Below are 18,954 nucleotides of genomic sequence, written 5' to 3' on the forward strand. Positions count from 1 at the left end.
TAATTCCTCCATCCCCAGCTTCTAGGGCTTTTCAGCTATTGGTGGATTTATTTTTTATTCTTGATTAGGGAATGAAAGGTAGCCCTTATATTATTTCATAAATGTGTTAAGATGGAAAGGCAGTGGACAAAACAAACACTTTGCTTTTCTTTACATTCACTGCTGCTTTTGATATCATTGGCTTTTTAGCCATAGACAACTTGCTTTTGGGTTTGATTATATTAGCCATGTATAAACCATGTGCTGAAAGACTGTTGGCATGTGGTAGACTTTCAAAAAGTCTGTGCATGTGTATCGAAACAGAGTCTCAGTATACTAAAAAATTGATGGTAGAGGTCGGCAAAAGAGTAATGGTGGTCACAAGGAGAGATAGCTGGGAGGGTAGTATTAAGTCTAGAGAGCCAGGGTGGAGTATTGGTTTGAGCACTGGACATTGACTTTGAATACCAGAGTTTGAATCCTCGATCAGCCAGGGAAACCCTCTCAGTGATCCTGGGCAAATCACATTCTCTCAATCACAGAGGAGGACAAAGGCCAATCCCCTCTGAACAAATCTTGTCAAGAAAAGTCCATGGCCTTACGTCAGGTTGGAAATGACTTGAGGGCACACAACAACAAACGTATTTTGCCTGCTTCCTCTAGTTGCCAGAATTTTAACCTCTTCAGGACTCCGCCTGTTCCATTCAAAGAATTACTATGTTCTTCTAGATCTTCTGCAACCTAATTTGGCCAGCTCCTGCTCCTTCCTAAACCCAGTCTTCCTAAGACTGGGTGTTATTGTTGTTGTTGTTGAAAAGGTGCTTTAAAGCTGTGCACTCTCATTCTTCCCACTTTCCAAACTGGCTGAAAATTGGTAGAAAAATTGAAACTGGGAAATGGGCCCTTCCAATGCTATACAATTATAGCACTGTAGTTCCACTTTGCCTGCCACAGCAACAGCCTATGGAATTGTAGAGTTAGGATCTTTTCATAGCACTGTAGTTGTCTAGTGTGGAAGGACCATTGGTCAGTTCAGGGATGCAGTGTTGGAGCCCACTGTGGGTCGATGGGGTAAAAAAAGAAACACTTGCTCAGCCTTCACACTTCCTCCACTGAAAACTGTTGCTTTTAACTGGCATGAAATCAACTTATGGCAGCCCTATGAATGAGAGGTCTCCAAGCCATGCAATCATCAATAACCCTGCTCTTGTCTTGTAGACTTAGGACTGTGGCTTTTTAAATTGAGTCCATCCATCTTGAATGCAGACTTCCTCTTTTCTTATTGTCTTCTACCTTCCCAAACATTGTCTTTTCTAGTGAATCATGCATCCTCATGATGTGTCCAGAGTATAGCAGTCTCAGTTTAGTCATCTTGGTTTCGAGGGAGAGTTCAGGCTTGATTGCATTAGGGCCCATTTATTTATTTTAGTAGTCCACAGTATCTGTAGAACTCTTCTCCAGCACCACATTTCAAATGAGTTGATTTTCTCCCTATTGGCTTTCTTTGCTGTCAAGCTTTCACAAGAATATTTAGAAATTGGAAGTACGATGGCATGGGTAATCCTTACTTTAAAATTAAATTATATATCTTTACACTTTTTGATACTGTCTAGTTCCTTCATCACTGCCCTTCAAAGTCCTAACCCTCTTCTGATTTCTCTGATCATGACCAACAAGGATGATCTGGTTAATGAGGTGGAAGTGGCAGGATGCTTGGGTGGGAGTGATCATGTTCTCCTGAAGTTTGTTATACAGCAGAAATTGGGAGCCAAGCATACTCAGACATGCATTCTAGACTTTAAGGAAGCTGATTTCAGGAATATTAAGGAAATACTGGGTGTGATCCCATGGTCAGGAATACTAATAGAGAAGGGGGTTCTTGAGGGATGGGAGTTTCTCAACTGTGAGATACTGAAGGCACAATTTGAAACAGTTCCAATGAGGAGGAAAAATGGGAGGTATCTAAAAAAACCAGGATGGATGTTGAAAGATCTTTTAACTAAGCTAAGACTCAAATCCCCTCTGTCCATTTTAGCTCACTCACCTCAGGTTTATACATTCCATTTCTTGCTTTACGATGTCTAGTTTCTTCTGATTCATGCTTCTATAAAATGTGTTGTGCAGCTTTGAACTTTCACCTCTGAGCATGTCAACAGCTATTGGGTCATTGGCCACAATGCTACTTGTAGCTGTCCTCTGCTCTGACCCAGTAGCTTGTTGAGTGCCATCCAACCTAGGAGTGTCATCGTCTGGTGCTATCTCTTTTTTCATTTTGGGGTGTTTCATCATAGGATTTTTTTGTGGTTAAAGATATTCATTAGGGGCTTACCAGTGCCTCCTTCTGTACAGTGCTAACAAGCATTAGCTATGGTGCCAGCACTGTTGTCTCTGAGAGATCCTCAGCCAGTGTCACCCCCTCATTACTGCTGCTGTCTAGAAGCTGTTTGGCACATTTAGGGGAGAAATAGATGGTGGGTAAGGTGTGGCTTCTGGCTGCCCTTTGCTTGCCAGGTTGGGGCCGTGGCCATTGCATGCCACACCCCCAACCCTGCCAGGGAAAGGGTGCCTTTGCCACAGTAGTGGCATTTCTTCAGCGTTTCTTTGGTGCAGCTTGTGTAAACATTGTACCATTGAAATTCTGTGGATCTGCCACATGTGTGGTCGACCATGCAGCTTCCTGGTGGGCTGGGGGCAATCTGCTATCTGAAACCGGCTCTTTTTGATCATCTGTTTTGCCCCTTAGTCTGGAAGCTCAGCAAAAGCCTGTTTGACATGGAAGACCCTACTAGCAGCACTACTGTCTTCAGCATAGGTTCTTGCCTCATTGGAGCACCCAATCCCACCAACGCAGAAATATAGTTCCATTTGTTCTTGTTGTTGGGTGAATTCAAGTTGTTTCCAGTTTATGGCAACTCTAAGACAAAGCTTTCACAGGATTTTCTTGGCAAAGTTTGTTCAGAGAGGGTTTGTCTTTGTCTTCCTCTGAAGTTGGAAGAGTGACTTATTCAAGTTCACCCACTTCTCACAAAACTACAAATCCCAGAATTCCACAGCATTGAGCCATGACAGTTTAAGCGGTGTCAAACTGCATTATTTCTACAATGGGGATTAGATAACAAAAAGCTGTTTGGTGTGTGTGTGTGTGTGTGTGTGTGTGTATGCTTTTCCAAATGTTATAATTGAACATTAAAGGTACACACATTCACTTACATGATCTTGGAAGCTAAACAGGGCCAGCCCTGGTTAGTACTTTGATGGGAGATGGCCAACAAATATCAAGTGCTGTAAGCTATATTTCAGAAAAAGGAACTTGCAAAACCACCTCTGAGTATTTCTTTGCTAAGAAAACCCTATTAAATTAATGAGGTCACAGTAAGTTGATAGGTGACTTGAAGGCACATAAACAGGCACTCTCACACACAAAACTGGCATTTTGTACCCATTAACTGACTTCTTCTAAAAGACTAACATCCTCATTGCAGTGACTTGCTACATCAATGTACATCGCTCTGCTGCAGCACTTAACATTCTGTTTGTTTTATGGAGCGTCACACAAGCAGAATGCCAGTCAGGGGAATCGAAGCTGCCATTCCATTGCCAAAGTGAAGGAGGAAAGTGCTTCACTTTGTGCAGAAAATGTTGTAGAAAAGCATTTCGTTGTTTGTGTACGTTGAGAATATACTTGTGCATAATTGTTTAATTTATCCAGGCTTAAAATCAGAATATATTAGAATATATTTGCGGTGTTGGGCATAGAAACCTAGGAAAGGTTTCATATAGTGTCTCTGCAAATTTTTAATTTTTACATTCATGCTGTCCATTCCAGATGCCAGTTGTGTGGTTTGCGTTCTTCTTTTTGTTTCCCGTTTTCTCAACATTTAGGGGGCAGATGAAGTTTATACAACACATAAAAATGTGTTATTGCCACTGGTATCATTATATCTAGGTTCTATTAGTGAGAATTGATGCCTTTCCTTACAGGTTATAGTGTGGTTAATGCAATTTGCAGAATAACACTCCCCTCCTCCCCAAATGCTGCTAGATTGTTTGCATGGTGATGGCTGTGCTTATAAATGCCATGTTATTTCTTACTAATGTCTCTGTGTGAGATCCTTCTGCTTGTCATTCAGCCCCACTCCATTTCCATACAGAATACAGCAAAAGTTGCATTTTAAGAAGTATTGCCATAGTTTGTTTTTCATTTTTCACAAATGTTTCTCTCTTGCCGAAAATCAGCTTGTTGACCTGGTTATGGGATTAACATAATAAGCAAACAAGCATTAATGCTTCTCTGAGAAGACTAATAGTTAGATTTTGAAATATTTTGGGGACCGGGGGTGGCCTTTGCTGAAAACCTGTTGTGGTGCTGGTGCAATATAATGCTTGTTGTGTGCATTCAAATTGTATACAACTTAAGATGACTCTAAGGTGAACATATTACAGGGTTTTTCTTGACAAGAATTGTTCATAGACATTTTGCTTTTGCCTTCCTCTGAGAGTGTGACTTGCCCAAGGCCACCCAGTAGGTTTCCATGGCCAAGCAGGCTCTGCTTTCCAGAGTTGTAATCCAACACTCAAACCACTACATCATTATGTAGTGTACTACCATGTAGTGTACTACCATCATTATGTAGTATACTACCATAATTCTATGGGATTGTGAAGGAACAGATGCATCCAGATAGGTGGGAGAAGAATAGAGCTATGTGTGTACATTTTTCTGGGTGTGATATAGACTGTGGTGAAATCAGAGGCATGCTTCCACAAGGAGATCTCAGAGATCTCCTTCCACAAACTGGTAAAAAACCCAACCGCTTGTGTAACCAGCCACTTACTCAAGTTGAAGTCAAGAACAGCATTGTGGCCATTGTGTTTGGAGAAGCAAAGAAAACAGCAAGGGATATTTCCACTGGCAAAGGGGAGCTTGGTTGTTTTGCATTTTTTATTAGTCAAGGCACAATAGAGACTACTCGATTTCTAATTTTTCTTCTTTTAAGCAATTTCCACATCAGGCAAACAAAGGACCAGTGATTAGAAAAGATTCTGAATGAACAGTTGCAAGCAAAAGAAGAGAACAGCCATGCTGCTTTATAACAGTGACTTTCTCTTTGACACGGTGTGTGTGTTTGTTGGGGAGGGGGAAGAAATTGCATGTATGGCATGTTGTACTAATACTTTATGTTACACTTTTAATTGTTCTTGATTGGTGAGTTCTCTTCTGGCAGCCACAAATTGTGTAACTGATGGAGTTTGCCTCATGGAACCAGCTGGTGACAGGTGAAGGCTTCCACATCATTGGGGAAGTGAATCTACTCTTAAGCTTTAGTCCAAACTTTAAATGATCTATCCAAGGTGCTGAGCCTATATGGGCGATAGAATTCAATGCCTTGAACAGCTCTGTCAAAGTTCAGAGTAAAACCCAGAGTGGATTCGCTGGCTGACTGACATGATAGCCAGGAGTGTCAGAAGTGCCTCTGATGGAGGCTTTCCTGGAATGTCCTAAGAGCTTGCTTACATTTTTTGATATTCTTTCTCTGGAGATAAATTGGGCAAATAAAAAAAAATAGGATGATTAGGATTAGCAGAGGATAATCTCTGTGCTGTCTTAATTCCATGTTTTCGTTAACTTGTGAGGACCCTTAAGGGATCAAAGATCTGCAATAGGCTAAGTAGTTTCTGAAAGATAAGATTAGGTTCTGTGTCCTTGAAGAGCTGTACCTAGTTATTTCTATTGCTCTGAGTAAGGAATGAATGTGGCTGGGTTTCTAGCTTGAAGGATTGCCTTTTGTTTTGACAGTGTCCTTGTGTTTAAAAACAAGTCTTAAAAAGGGGGTTAACAGAGAAGTGTGGACTTGATTGTAGAATGTTGCATAGAACAGGAGAAACAGAAACCAAGACCCAGGCCTCCTTCATCAGGAGCATTTCCTTGGCATGCTGTCCACACATTTGTTCTTTGGCAGGATACATTTGCTGCTTTTCTTATCCCTTTCCAGGCTGCCTCATCTGTTGGTCAACACAGAAGATGGAATGGAAACTGTGCCTCTTTCTGTGGTAATTTGTTCCTTTGGGAAAGAGAGAGTTTCTGTAGTCCTGACAGTGGATTTTTTTTCAGCCAGCAGTTAGTGGTCTAAAGCTAACATGGCGTAGTGGTTTGAAGGTTGGACTAAAACTCTGGAGACCAGGTTGGCTGTGATATCCACTGGGTGACCTTGGGCAAGTCACCTGCTCTCAGCCTCAGAGGAAGGCAATGGCAAATATCCTCTGAACAATCTTGCCAAGAAAACCTCATGGTACGTTCACTTTAGGTTCACCATAAGTCAGAAACAACTTAAAGCAGATAACACAGAGACACAGACATAGAGGTAGTGGTCTGGAAAAGGAGATTACCGCACTAGGGTAAAAGCGTTCCCCAATGCGTTCTCACAGGCGCGAGCCTGGAACGTGATGAGGGCCCGAACACTAGTTTACCACACAGCGGAACGCTGCCGTCGCCGCTGGGCGTTCCAAATGTGTTCCCAATGTGTTCCAGGGAGGCCATTTCTGGGAACGGTTTCAAAACCGTTCCCAGAAATGGCCTCCCTGGAACACATTTGGAATGCCCGGTGGCGACGGCGGCGTTCCGCTGTGCGGTAAACTAGCGTTCTGGTCCTCATCACGTTCCAGGCTCACACCCGTGAGAACGCATTGGGGAACGCTTTTACCCTAGTGCGGTAATCTCCAAAGTAAGATGCCACACAAAGTGATTCAGCTCATGGAATGTCGAGCTGTGTAACACAATTGGCATGACTTAGTCGCTTTATTCAGCATTAAGTCAATCACACATCCCCCTGCACTGGTTCACATCAAATCAAAATAAAAACGTTTTTCAAAACCAGAGATGGAGTACCTGTCACTTCAACCTTGTGATAGGTTCACCTTACGGTCACCGTAAGCTGGAAACCACTTGAAGGCACATAACGACAACAGCTGAAACTGTGGCATAAATGCTACTAGTGATATGTAATATATATTCATATGGTATGTTAACCGTGGTGAAGACCTCTTTACCATCTTAACCTCCTGTAAATAGGTGCACTTGACCACAAGAAGATGGAACATTCTTTGTCCATACTGAAGTGGCCACAAGTAAATACAGAGCCTTCATTAAAGCTTAATAGACCAAAACAGACCACTCTCCTGGTGGCTGCTGCAATCAAACTTTGTAATTTTTGTAAAGACAAATAGTTCTTAATTTTGTTTTTAGATGTGTGTAGCAAATCACCTCTGAACACATTCTGCCAAGAAAAACCCTGTGATTGGGTCTCAGTGAGTCAGAAGTGACTTTGAACGCATACAACATCAACAAAATGTGTAAGGGGTGCATGTGTTTTGTTTACAGCTGTGCTCAGAATGTTGTGACATCTCCAGACCAGACAGTGTTCTTTCTATTTTTGGGACTGTGAACAAAACAAAACTAACTTTAGATAGACCATATGGTACCATGCAGACTTGCTGCATTGCAGATTCACAGCAAAGGAGGGGGGAGTTTTATACTGGTATTCCTATAGTTTCTTAGTGGATAATTGATTGAGAGAGTGGAAAATACTTTATTTGAGAAATGTAGATGTGTGTTTGTATCCATATTGATCAGCACTGTATAAAACAGAGCTAGTTTAGCTAAACACTTTATTCAAAACGCTCCTTAGTCATGACGCATAACCATTACTGGAAAGTAGGCAAGGAAGCTTAAAAGACCAAGTTGTTTACAGTGCTGAACAGTGTTTGCACTGGGATCTAAAGGTTAACTTTTGTTTATCTTGGATGTGCAGGTTGGCATGAAGAACAATAGAAGGCCCTTTAATGACCTGTATCTAATTAGTTGCAGCATTAACATCATGATTGTCATCAAACATTGGGTGTTTTTCACCCTCCAATCTTGTTTTTTAAAGTGTTATTAGTTTTCCCCATTTGCTCATATTTAACAGCCTTATTCAATAGCTCTATTGGCTGAGGACCAAGCTATGTGAGTTAAACCTGATTCCCCTCCAACTCTGGAATCCTGGGGTTTGTAGTTTTGTGAGGCAGCAGCACTCTCTAGCTGAGATGTCTAAATGCCCTCAACCCCCAAATGACAAATCCCTGGATTTCATATGATGGGATCATTGCAGTACATGTCATAGTGCTATAATTATGTAGTGTAAAATGCCCGCCTGTTGTGTATGTGTGAAATTTTGCATTCCTGGTATCAACACATCATTCAAGAGACTCATGTAGAAGAGAAGGATAAAAGAAAGTGGGTTAGAACTTAATGGAGTGTCAGCTTGTCTTACTGTCACATATCCTATTTCATCCTATCCTCTGGACTAGCAATTGAGGTCCGAGAATTACCTATTTCTGAGAGACTCAGATGCTGGCCCTTCTGTATAAAAGTAGGAGGGGTTATTGTTCTTATTTTAAAGAACATCTTGTGGCACTTTAAGACTAATCTGTTTATTTTACTCTTACTTTTCATGGATTACAATCCACTTCCACAGATGCATTGATGCATTAGACAGTAGCTAAGCCTGAGATTCATCATTATATATTTCCATAGTTGCAGAGGTAGGATCGGAATGAGATGGGATGCAGAAAGGGACAAGTGTAATACAATTTGGAGCTTGAACATGCCCACTCTGTCGTACAAGAAATTGCAGAGGGCATCTACAGTGTCGAAGCATTAAACGTCTGCTTGTACAAAAACAGCAGAAAGTGTTTTTGGTGGGGTTTTTAGGCTATGAGGCCATGTTCTAGAAGAGTTCACTCCTGACTTTTCACCAGCAGTCTGTGGCTGGCTTCTTCAGAGAATGCTGGCATGGAAGAGAGTGGGGTATGTAAATTGTTGGTGGAGAGGAAGTGATTTGCATGTTGATCTGTGTATTAAGATGTTGAATGACAAGCCCTCAAAGTATCTATGTTTGTTTGAAACCATACAAACTATGGGTTATGAAAGGTAGTTTTAATTTATTGCAGTTCATAGCATTTGTGTTCAAATCATAAACAGGCTAGTTCTGTTGCCTATGTATTGCTTAAGTGCAAAAGTTTCTTTAGTCTTGGTGAAGATAAAAGTAGTTGTTAAGTGAAAGCACCTGGGACAAACTCTAATCTTCTTTGGCTACAGTGGAAGAGGAAATGGATGGGGTGCCTGAGGTGCGTTACAGATGCGCCGAAGGGGCGTACTAGGGTTAGGATGGGGTGTGTTAGGGTTGAGAAGGGGCGTCCCTTCCGGACGCCCCTCAACCCTAATATAGACCAAGTCTGTACAAAATGGCGGCACCCGTCCACATGGGGGCTGCCATTTTGACGTTGCGGACACATAACGTCCGGACGTCGCATGGTGGAAGTGATGCCGCAAGTGAGCAACTAGCGTCTCACGGTGCCACTTCCAAGGCCCAGAAAGAAGCACCATTTCAGCACTTCTTTCTTGTTGCGCCCGGGAACTGCGCGGTTTGGCCACTGCGGTTCCCAGATGTAGCAACCGGCGGCAGCGGCAGAGCGCCCTTCTTGGGCACTCTGTAACACACCTGAGTCTACCTTTTGCTGTAACCTCATTCCTGTTATGTTAAGCCATGGTTTATCATGATGTCCAATCCAGCCCTATGTGATTTCAAAGCACTCTGTATTCATGATCGTATTGCTTACTATGGTCTTATAATACAGATCAATGTTTGAAACTATATATTCAGTATATATTTCAACCTGATTTTGTAATATAATGCAAACACTTCATTATTTGTTTACATATTTAGAAGTAGACATTTTCAAGCTGTTTATATAGTTAACTGAAATAAGCAGAAGTTCTGTTTTGTTATTACAGTTCCGCAGTGGACTGTTATGCTGTCATGTTCAAACACAATGAATAATTTCCTTTCTTTTTGTCCTCAGAAAAAGCCATTGACAGCAATCATAAAGGAAGTTTGTGATGGGTAAGTTCTGCTTACTATTGTGCTTTCTTTCAGTGCTCAAAATAAATAATTCCGAAATAGAATCCAGCTCTACTGAGCAGACATGGTTTCTTAGGTGTTGATTTTTACATACCAGCTTAAATCTTCAGATAGATAAACTGCTTATCTCTGTGCAAGCTAATTTCAGTGGGCTGGGAAGACTGAAAATATTGTTGAGCATGGGCTTAATTTTCTTTTGTTACTTTTGAAGATTGAACAGAGCAGTGCAGGGGTGAGGAATGGCCTTTCAGGTGGTGCTGAACTGAAACCCGCATCATGCCTTACTACTGTCCAGTGTCCATGCTTGCTAGGGCTGATAAAATTTCCAGCCCAAAAGCATCTGAAGGGGCACAAGTTGCCCACCTCTGGAGGAGAGGTACAGACTATTTTATCTATTTCATTTTATGGCACTCTTTCTCCAAAATGCCTGAGATGGTGTACATGACCTCTCCCCATTTCATCTTCATGAAAACCTTGTGACATAGGTTAGGTTTGAGCTGGGAAACAGTGACTGGTCCATGTCACTTCAGTCTCTTTTATGACTGAGATTTTGTTTGAGCAAAGATCTACCCAGTAGTTGTGCTTTGTACACGTACTGGTGTTTGTGTGTGTGGAGTTATGTTCATGTCCCCTTATTTGTGAGGGAATGCTTCATATTCCATTGCACAGGGAGATGGTAGACTTGCTAACACTTTGGCCCCATTCCCACTTGGCAGATAAAATGGATTATATTGGTGTGAATCTGATTCAGATTATTTCCCGAGTCTAATTCAAATTTTTTCCATCGTTTCCATTACAAAAGGGAGCAAATTACCCCGATTTATTTAGACCCTGTTTTCGTTCCCATTTATTTTAAAACACTGTATTTTAAAGTGGAGTAATTTGCTCCCCGTTCCCATTTGTGTCTGCAAGCTGTCAATCAAGCGTGTAGGCTTCAGACATCACAAATCTTGTTATTTATTTATTTATTTATTTATTTATTTATTTATTGGGGGGCAGCCAATGAAAATCAGCTGCATCCAAGACTCTTCTGTTCTGTCTCCCCATCCCAGGCTCTTCTGTGTCTCCTGCCATAACTCAGTGCTAGGGAATCCTAGGAATGGTAGTTTATTATGGCACCAGCACTCTCTGGCAGAGGAGGATAAATGTCTCACAAACACAACAGTTCCCATAATTCCTTAATACTGAGCCAGGGCAGGTTAAGGGGTCTCAAACTGTATTATTTCTACAGTGGGTTTTGAACTACAGATGAGTTTTTTCATAAATTAAAAAAATTGTTACTTTATAATTTACTATATATATATATATATATATATATATATATATATATACACACACACACACACACATATATACACACATATACATTCATATGTGTATATATATATGTGCGTGCACACACACACAAATATGTATGTGTGTATATACCTATATGTTTGTGTGTGAATATTCGTATATAAACATGTGTGTGTATAAAGATAGATAGATAGATTGTGTGTGTGTGTGTGTGTGTGTGAGTGCGCGCGCACACACACACGTGTTTGCCAAATCAGATAAAGGAGGAGAAGGCAGTGGGCTTCAGTGGGGAGAGACTTTGCATCCAAAGCCCAGGCTTGGCAAATCAGATCAAGGGGGAAAGGCAGTGGGCTTCAGTGGGGAGAGACTCTGCATCCAAAGCCCAGGCTTGGCAAATCACATCAAGGGCATGTACTGCAAAGCCCATCTGCTGCTCAGGTGCTCAGGCAGAGGCAAAAAATAAAAAATAAAAAAATAAAAGTTTAAAATGGTTTCAGTGGCTCTCCTCACACATTGGTCTATGAATGTGGAGCAGAGGGGAGGTTGCAGGAGGAGTAATGTGTTTACTGCCTTTGGAGCTCAATGTAGCGCGATCGCCTTACCCTGCTTCCCAATCCACTGGGGGAAAGGCTATGCGAAAGGAAGAAAATGGTACTGGTGATGCAGAAAGAGAACAAAGAGGGTGACATCCCCCAGGCCAGCCCCTTGAGTGCTGCTCCTCCCATCTCCAGGTTCCCGAATCAGACATCCTTTCGTTCCCATTCATTTGCCCCGAATCAGACTCCGGAGGCACAGGAAAATTAGCTCAAAACCACTATTTTTTTAAACCGGTTTACTGACCTAAAAATCGAATTTTCAGGATAATTCGATTCAGATTCGAATCTCAATGGAAACTAAATCGGAGCAATGCGGGTCGAAAGCACGCTGTAATGGAAACGATGCACCCATGATTCGCGTCCTGATCCGCATTATAGGCCAGTGGAAATGGGGCCTTTCCCTAGTGGCATCTAGTTGCCTTCTCCTGTACATACAGACTATTGCATTGAGCCCTATGGCAGGGTTAAATAACTTTAGAACTGTCCAAGGATCAGCTGTCCCTGATCCTGCTGTTGGCTGAATTTTGGTATCCTGGTTTGGGCGAGTGATTCTGGGAACATCAAAAAATTCCCTGGGGGGTGGGGGGGCACATATTGTTTTCTGCAGACCTAAGGAAGTTCCCTTGAAGAAGCAGAACATTCTGCATGAGAATGTATACAGTACTTGAATTTAAAAGCAAACTTGGGATTGGGAGAATTTAAAATTGGATGAGTAATGGGAGTTTGACAGATTTTTTTTCAAGTGGGGAGAAAAAACGATAAGCCAAAATTCTGGCTTAATAAAACATTACGTGAATGAGGTACATACTGTTGCTTGCAGCCAGTTTGCTCCTCCTTTCACAAGGGCAACTAGATAAATCAGGAATGGGATAGCTTTCTGTGACATCTGAACCCAAACCCATGAACATGTGTGTGAACCTAAAAGAAGTCAGGATTCAAAAGCCAGTTTTAAAGTTGTTTCTTATTGGCTTATGAATCCTGGCTTGTTTAGCTGCACTTAAGCACATATCATACAAAGTTACCTTCTTGGTTTAACTTCTCATATAAGGTTCAGAGCAAAATGGAATCACTTGATCTTGTATGTGTTCGCATACATTTAATTCACATTGTGGTTGATTAAGCCAAAATGTTTGTTATACACAAATGTGGCCAATGCTGCTTTTAAATATATGCCTATTATTTTTCTCTACATTACTCCAATGGTTTCGGTCAAGCTGCGCTAAAAAGCAAAAAGAAAGGCAAAGTCTAAAACAACTTTTAAAAAAAGAACATAATAGAATAATATTTATTGAATTAGTCCTTGGACCATAGCAGCAGAATATGATTCTTGGATTTCTAGCTTATATATATCCTGACTAACAAACTTGTTTTTATATTTTAAGGTGGTCTCTTATAAACCATGAACATTATGCCCTGCAGCATGCTGATAGCTCCAGTTTTTATATCACTGAAAAGGTAGGAAGATATTTTATCACAATCCTTGTGTGTTTGTGATCTGCTTTAAAAGATTGCTGTTTGTGCTGACAATCCGCTTTCAGATCTAATGTTTGGGGAAATTGCATTTTTTCACTGTTTTGGTACTTAGATGCATGTGAGTTATAATGGAATCACTGTGCTTTATTTTTTGTGCTCTGAACTGCGTCTGGGGACAATCTAATAGTCCAGTTTTGTGGGTAGAAATATATCATTGGTGTACTGAAGGGCTTTCATGCCAAGACTATAATTGCATAAGCATTGTCTACATTCTGGCAACAACTGCTTGTTAATGAAGTAATATGTATCAGAACTAAATTGTGGAAAGGTTTTTTTTTTTTTTGTGCCAGGTTTTGCAGTACCACTGATAATGCCAGTAAGGGCTTTAGAAGGATCTTGTGATTAGAGCTCTTGTTTCAAAATAAATTTTAATATATGAAGTGTAAAGACTTTTTCTTTAAAACACACGCATACACTCAGTTGTAACATGACAAGATTTCTCCACCTTATTGTCTAGTGTCAAAGCCATATTCCTAACATATGTATTTAGTTAAATTTCCCTGTCCAATCATTTCAGGTGAAATGGGCTACAGAAGAAAGCCCCATCTCCATTTGAGTGAGTGTAAGTGTGATGGAAGAGGATTGGGGTGGGATGGAGGGAGCAGAGGATGAGAGAGAACCCTAGTGTCCTTTTGCTGTCAATCTTCCTTGCTAGCTCTGTTCATGGAGGTTTAGAGAGTATCTTTTAGCTGGCGTTTGTTCATAACTCCAATGGTGTCAGGAAGCAGCAGACAGGAAACATAAATGAGGCATACAAATGTCTGGTTGTTAGGTAAATAAAGGATTGTTGTCACCACTTCTGCTTTTCCCTTCAAAGTGGCAGCTTAATAGAAATGTTTTGTGTAAATAGGAGTCTCCATGACAAGAACCCTTGCTTTCGTGCACACTGTTACTGCATTAAATTATGGTAGCTCCTCATATCCTTGCAGCTGATGCACTACAAAATACTTACAAAACAACAACATTGATTATCTGATTAGTGCAGCCGTCTCTAAAATAGTGGTACTCAGTGGTGGTGGTCTGTGAAGTATTGGTTGCTGGTCTGTAATGAGTTTCCAAGAAGAAGGAAACAGTTGTATCCAGTGGGCACAAATATGGCATCAAATCTGCTGGTCCTCCAGTTAAAATAACTTAAGAAACACTAAACAAGCCTTCCTAAGGTGGAAAAATACGATGGCTTGGATCTCATGGCATTTCAGCAGATATCGAATGAGTGATTGAGGATGGTGGGTTTTGTAGGCCAAGCTACCTGGAGGGCACCAAGTTGGAAAAGCCTGCCCTGAACTCACTGATATCATTTTTACCTTGAGGTTTGTATCTTTTTTCTTACTGTTTTTACATATGGAAAGTATTTTGACCCAATTTCCAGCCAGCCAACCATGTCACAGCTCATTTCATTTAAGAAACTTCATGATGGGGTTGGGATGGGAAGGACAGTCACCTTCCAGTGGTACCCTTTTGCTGACACTTTTCAGGATCCAAGACATTATGTTTTAAAATCGCTCTTTCTTTCTGAATATGAGCCACTTTGAGAGTCGTTTTTAGGATCCTTGGTATAATTAAAGTGTAAACAGTTATAATGGCAAAAAATAAAGTCACCTTATTTTTCCCCTCATGTTTTTATTTGATTAATTTTTGTCAAGTATTTTGATCCAAAAAGATTCTCCCAAACTTTCATAAAATAATAAGTGCAGTAAGGTTGGGGATGCTTTTGTCCAATTTGGAATATGGTATTGCTCAGGGAGTGGGACTGGGCCCGAGGTTTGTTTACTGTCCAAAAGCAGAAAGGAGCCAAGTGCAACAGCTGGAGTGCAGGCTGTGCTAGACTTCAGTCTTAGAAGTAAGTCATGGTTAGTGAAAATTCTCAAGAACTAAAAAGCATGCAGTCTGTTGAGTATTCATCAGCTGTATGTCAAGGTATGGCTTATGCAAAGTCTAGCAAATGAAAACAAATGTTAATATTTAGCTCTTTACACTTCCGGTGCTAGATTGCTAATTTAGATATAAATTGTTAACAATGCAACTTAAGATGTAACTCTTAGTGTGAGGATAGCACACTCGACAAAATATTTTTCACAGTATTTAGCCTTCTTTCACCAAGGTAATCCTGTCTGTGTTTTGCTGTGTTTTAATTTTTAAATGGCATTCAGTCCTCTACATTTGTGGCTTTGTCTTTTGCGGATTTGATTGATATGTTATCTCTAGGAGTCTCCAGCATGACTCTTTGGTCACCTTCCACCAGAACTCTCACTGTAGCACCTAGAGGTTCCTAGAGAAAACACTTTCTAGGCCTTTATAAGTACTTTAGTGCAATTCTTTGGTCAACATCTGGCAGATGTTGACCACAGACTTGTGCTGGAGGATCTAGAGATTCCTAGAGAGGTGTTCTCTCAGGTTAAAAAACAACAACACTTTCACAGGGTTTTTGCACCCCTAACTCCACTGAATGTGAAGGGCCCACTGTATTTCCTTCATTGTCCAGATGAAATGCCACTTGCTTCATTTTCTCCACCCAAAAGCCCTGTGACTGAGCAGATAACAACTGTTTGCTGCGATGGCTTTGTCATTATTCAAGACATCATGGGAACCTGTGTTCCTCCCCCCACCGACATTGATTACTATACCTACCATCCACCTACTATCCAACATCACTAGCATGACTGTCTGACATTGATGAGAATCAAAGTATCTCAATATCTACAAGGCCACAGATCCACCAGACCTATGGTAACAAAATTATAGATGAATTTCCTTCTTTGGAAAGGACAGATCTACCCCTTGTAACCCCTACACGATTCAAATTACAAGAAAGAAGATTCCAACTAAACATTAGAAAGAATGTCCTCACAATAAGAGCTGTACAGTGGAACACACCCTCTTTCTTTGTCGATTGTTCATCAGAGATAAATGACTGTTTGTTATAGGTGCTGTGGATTCTTGCATGGCAGGTGGTTGAACTAGATGACCCTTTGGGTTACTTTGAACATCATTTTGTATCCCAAAGCAAAAAAGCTGTAAAGTTTTGCACCATAAAAATTCCTCCCGCCTCCCTTCCATCAAATCCCATGCTAGGTGTTCACCATACATCAATAGATCATATAAGAAAAGCATCAGTAAATGCAAATAATTGGTGGTAGTGGTGTGTGTGTGTGTGTGTTGGCATTAAAACATAGATAATGGCATTCAGTCATGACCAGAGACTCTTAGAATATTTATGATGTAAGGGAATATGTTAATAGAGTTATGCTGCCTATAGGCTGTCTGACTCACACAAGTAAGAAGGAAGCTAAATATGGGAGAGCATTAAATGCCATTTGTATTAGTCAGATGCCTGTGACTACTGTTACATGTTCTACTGTTTACTTCTCCCATTTGAATGAGGAAGAAATGCCAAGGGTCACAATGATCCTTTCATGGGCCTAGCACCCTACTGAATAGATTGTTTCAACAAGTAGATATTCTGAACTTTCACATCTAGGATTTGGACTGTCTTTCACAGACTTCTTAGAAGAGACAAACATGTTTTCCCACCACAGTAGCGGGCAGGAAGGTTTGCTTGCTTTCCATTGCTTAAATATCTTTCTGACACTCCTACTATCTGGCAGAACTTGTCCATGCTACTTTTTTTCTCTCCATCTCTCTCCCCCTCCCTCTCGTTCCCTCTCTACATCTCCATGTAGGTACTTGGAGTGACTGTAGTCACTCAACAGTGTGTATGTGAGAACTTACTGTCAGATAGCAAGAGAAGCCAGATGTCCTTTTCTCTAGCTCACGCAGGTGTACCAACTGGTCACGAATCACATAAGTTTAGTTGCATTTAGAGTAGACTATTTTTATGTATGCATGTGTTTAGATAGTTCAGATGTTTCAAAACTTTCAAATCAGTCTGTTGTAAAATCTGGATTGGAGAAACATGTGGCCTGTGTGTTACAGCAGTTTCCCTGTGTAAAAGTCCATTTTGGGAACAATTCACAGTTCTGGCTCTGATATTAAAAACTCTAAACTACACGGGATAGGTTTACCTGAAAGACTTTTTCTCCCAGTACAAACCATCGCCAATGTAAAGATCTTTGAATTTGACAGAACATAGTGGAGGGGGAGTCTTTTCAGTGGCTGCACCTAGGCTCTGGGGAGGCCCAGTTACCCCCTCTATGTTGGTCTTCTGCCAGCATGTGGGGACAAAATGGTTTAATGTAGACCAGTGGTCCCCAAACTGTGCCCTTTATGAAATTTTGGACTTCAGCTCCCAGAAGCCGCAGCCGTGTTGGCTAATAGTGTGGGATTCTGGGAGCTGAAGTTCAAAATCTCTTAAAGGGCCTGAATAGATAGACCAAAATAAAGCTGCTTCGGATCACTTTGGAGGTATGCTGTTTAAATGGCATAGACATCTTAAAGAGGCCAGAAGCTCTGCCAAAGCTACGCTACAATCTTTAGGACTGGAGTGTGGCTTTGTGTGGCTTCCGACATCTTAGGATGTATCATTTAAACAGCATACCTCCAAAGCAGCTTTATTTTGGCCTGTCTGTTCAAGCCCAAAGAGCACAATTTGGGGCCCACTAGTGTAGACAAACATGTTTGACCTAAAGTGTTCTTTCTTTCTGCAAGGTCTTAGTTATTTTTAATTGGCACCTGTTTTTAATTTTCATCTTGGTTTCACTAATGTCTTATTTTACATCAGCTAGGCTTGTGTTGTTTAGCAAGCACTAATGGCATGTTTGTTTTTAATTAACAGGTTTTTTTTTTCATGATGAAAAGACATTCAGATGTAGTTTACTTCCTTATGCACAAGACATCTAGAAGTATTTTGCTTCTTTCTAGAAGTACTAACAAATGTAGTTATGGTGCCACTGGTGTTGTCTCTAAGAGATCATCTGTCAGTGTCGCCTCCCACTACTACTATTGCTCTGTAACTCCTTAGCACAGTGAGTCAGGTTCCTCAGCAAAAGCCTGTCTGAGATGGGAGACCCCACCAGCAGTGTTTGCTTTTGCCTCACAGGAGCACTTAGTCCCACCCCGCTATCACAGAAGGAAGGTAGTGTAAAAGTGAGGCATATACACATGTCTTCAAAATATCTAATCACTCCAACACATGTTGCATGTAGTCTCCTTGCAGAGTTCAGCACAGGAAGGTTTCTTCCCTTTTGAAAGTTGCCCCTGCTGACACCCAGAGTTATTTGCAAAAACAAATACCTTACATAGTCAACCATAAGTCGACAAATTTATGCCCAAAAATTGACCCTAAATCCTGGGATGACTTACATATGGGTCAAAACAGTAATTCAGCTCAGAAAGATCCTAAACGAAATACCATTTCTGATGCCCCACTCCTCCTGTCTTGATAGTGATTTCTTAAAGGAGTGTCTGTGTGTATATGTGTGCGTGTGAGGTGATTCACTTCTTAGTCTAATGGAAAACCCTTCTCTTCCTTCCTTCCTTCTCCCTATGGATCATCTCTGCCCAGCAAGCACCACCTTCCTCCCCCCCCCCCCCCAGTTCCTTCCTTCCCAATCCCATGGAAATCCTTTCTCTCATCTTCCTCATCCTCCCCACTGCTTCTCTCTCTCTGGATCGTCCCTGCCCACCAAGCACCA

The 18,954-nt window shown here is 41.1% G+C and overlaps 1 protein-coding gene across 2 annotated transcripts in view; it reads left to right on the forward strand.

Annotated features, from left to right (window-relative positions):
• The window catches only part of ELMO1 (engulfment and cell motility 1), a 357,340-nt gene that overhangs the window by 90,849 nt on the left and 247,537 nt on the right, over nt 1–18,954 (forward strand). For both annotated transcript variants that reach the window (XM_089532586.1, XM_089532587.1), the window contains exons 3-4: nt 9,880–9,920; nt 13,213–13,285. In XM_089532586.1, coding sequence (XP_089388712.1) covers nt 9,880–9,920; nt 13,213–13,285 — 114 coding nt within the window. The remainder of the gene's footprint in view (nt 1–9,879; nt 9,921–13,212; nt 13,286–18,954) is intronic.

Source organism: Sceloporus occidentalis, unplaced genomic scaffold, assembly GCF_023333645.1.
Source record: "Sceloporus occidentalis isolate IW3139 unplaced genomic scaffold, rSceOcc1.0.p SCAF_7, whole genome shotgun sequence".
Taxonomy (NCBI): Eukaryota; Metazoa; Chordata; class Lepidosauria; order Squamata; family Phrynosomatidae; genus Sceloporus; species Sceloporus occidentalis.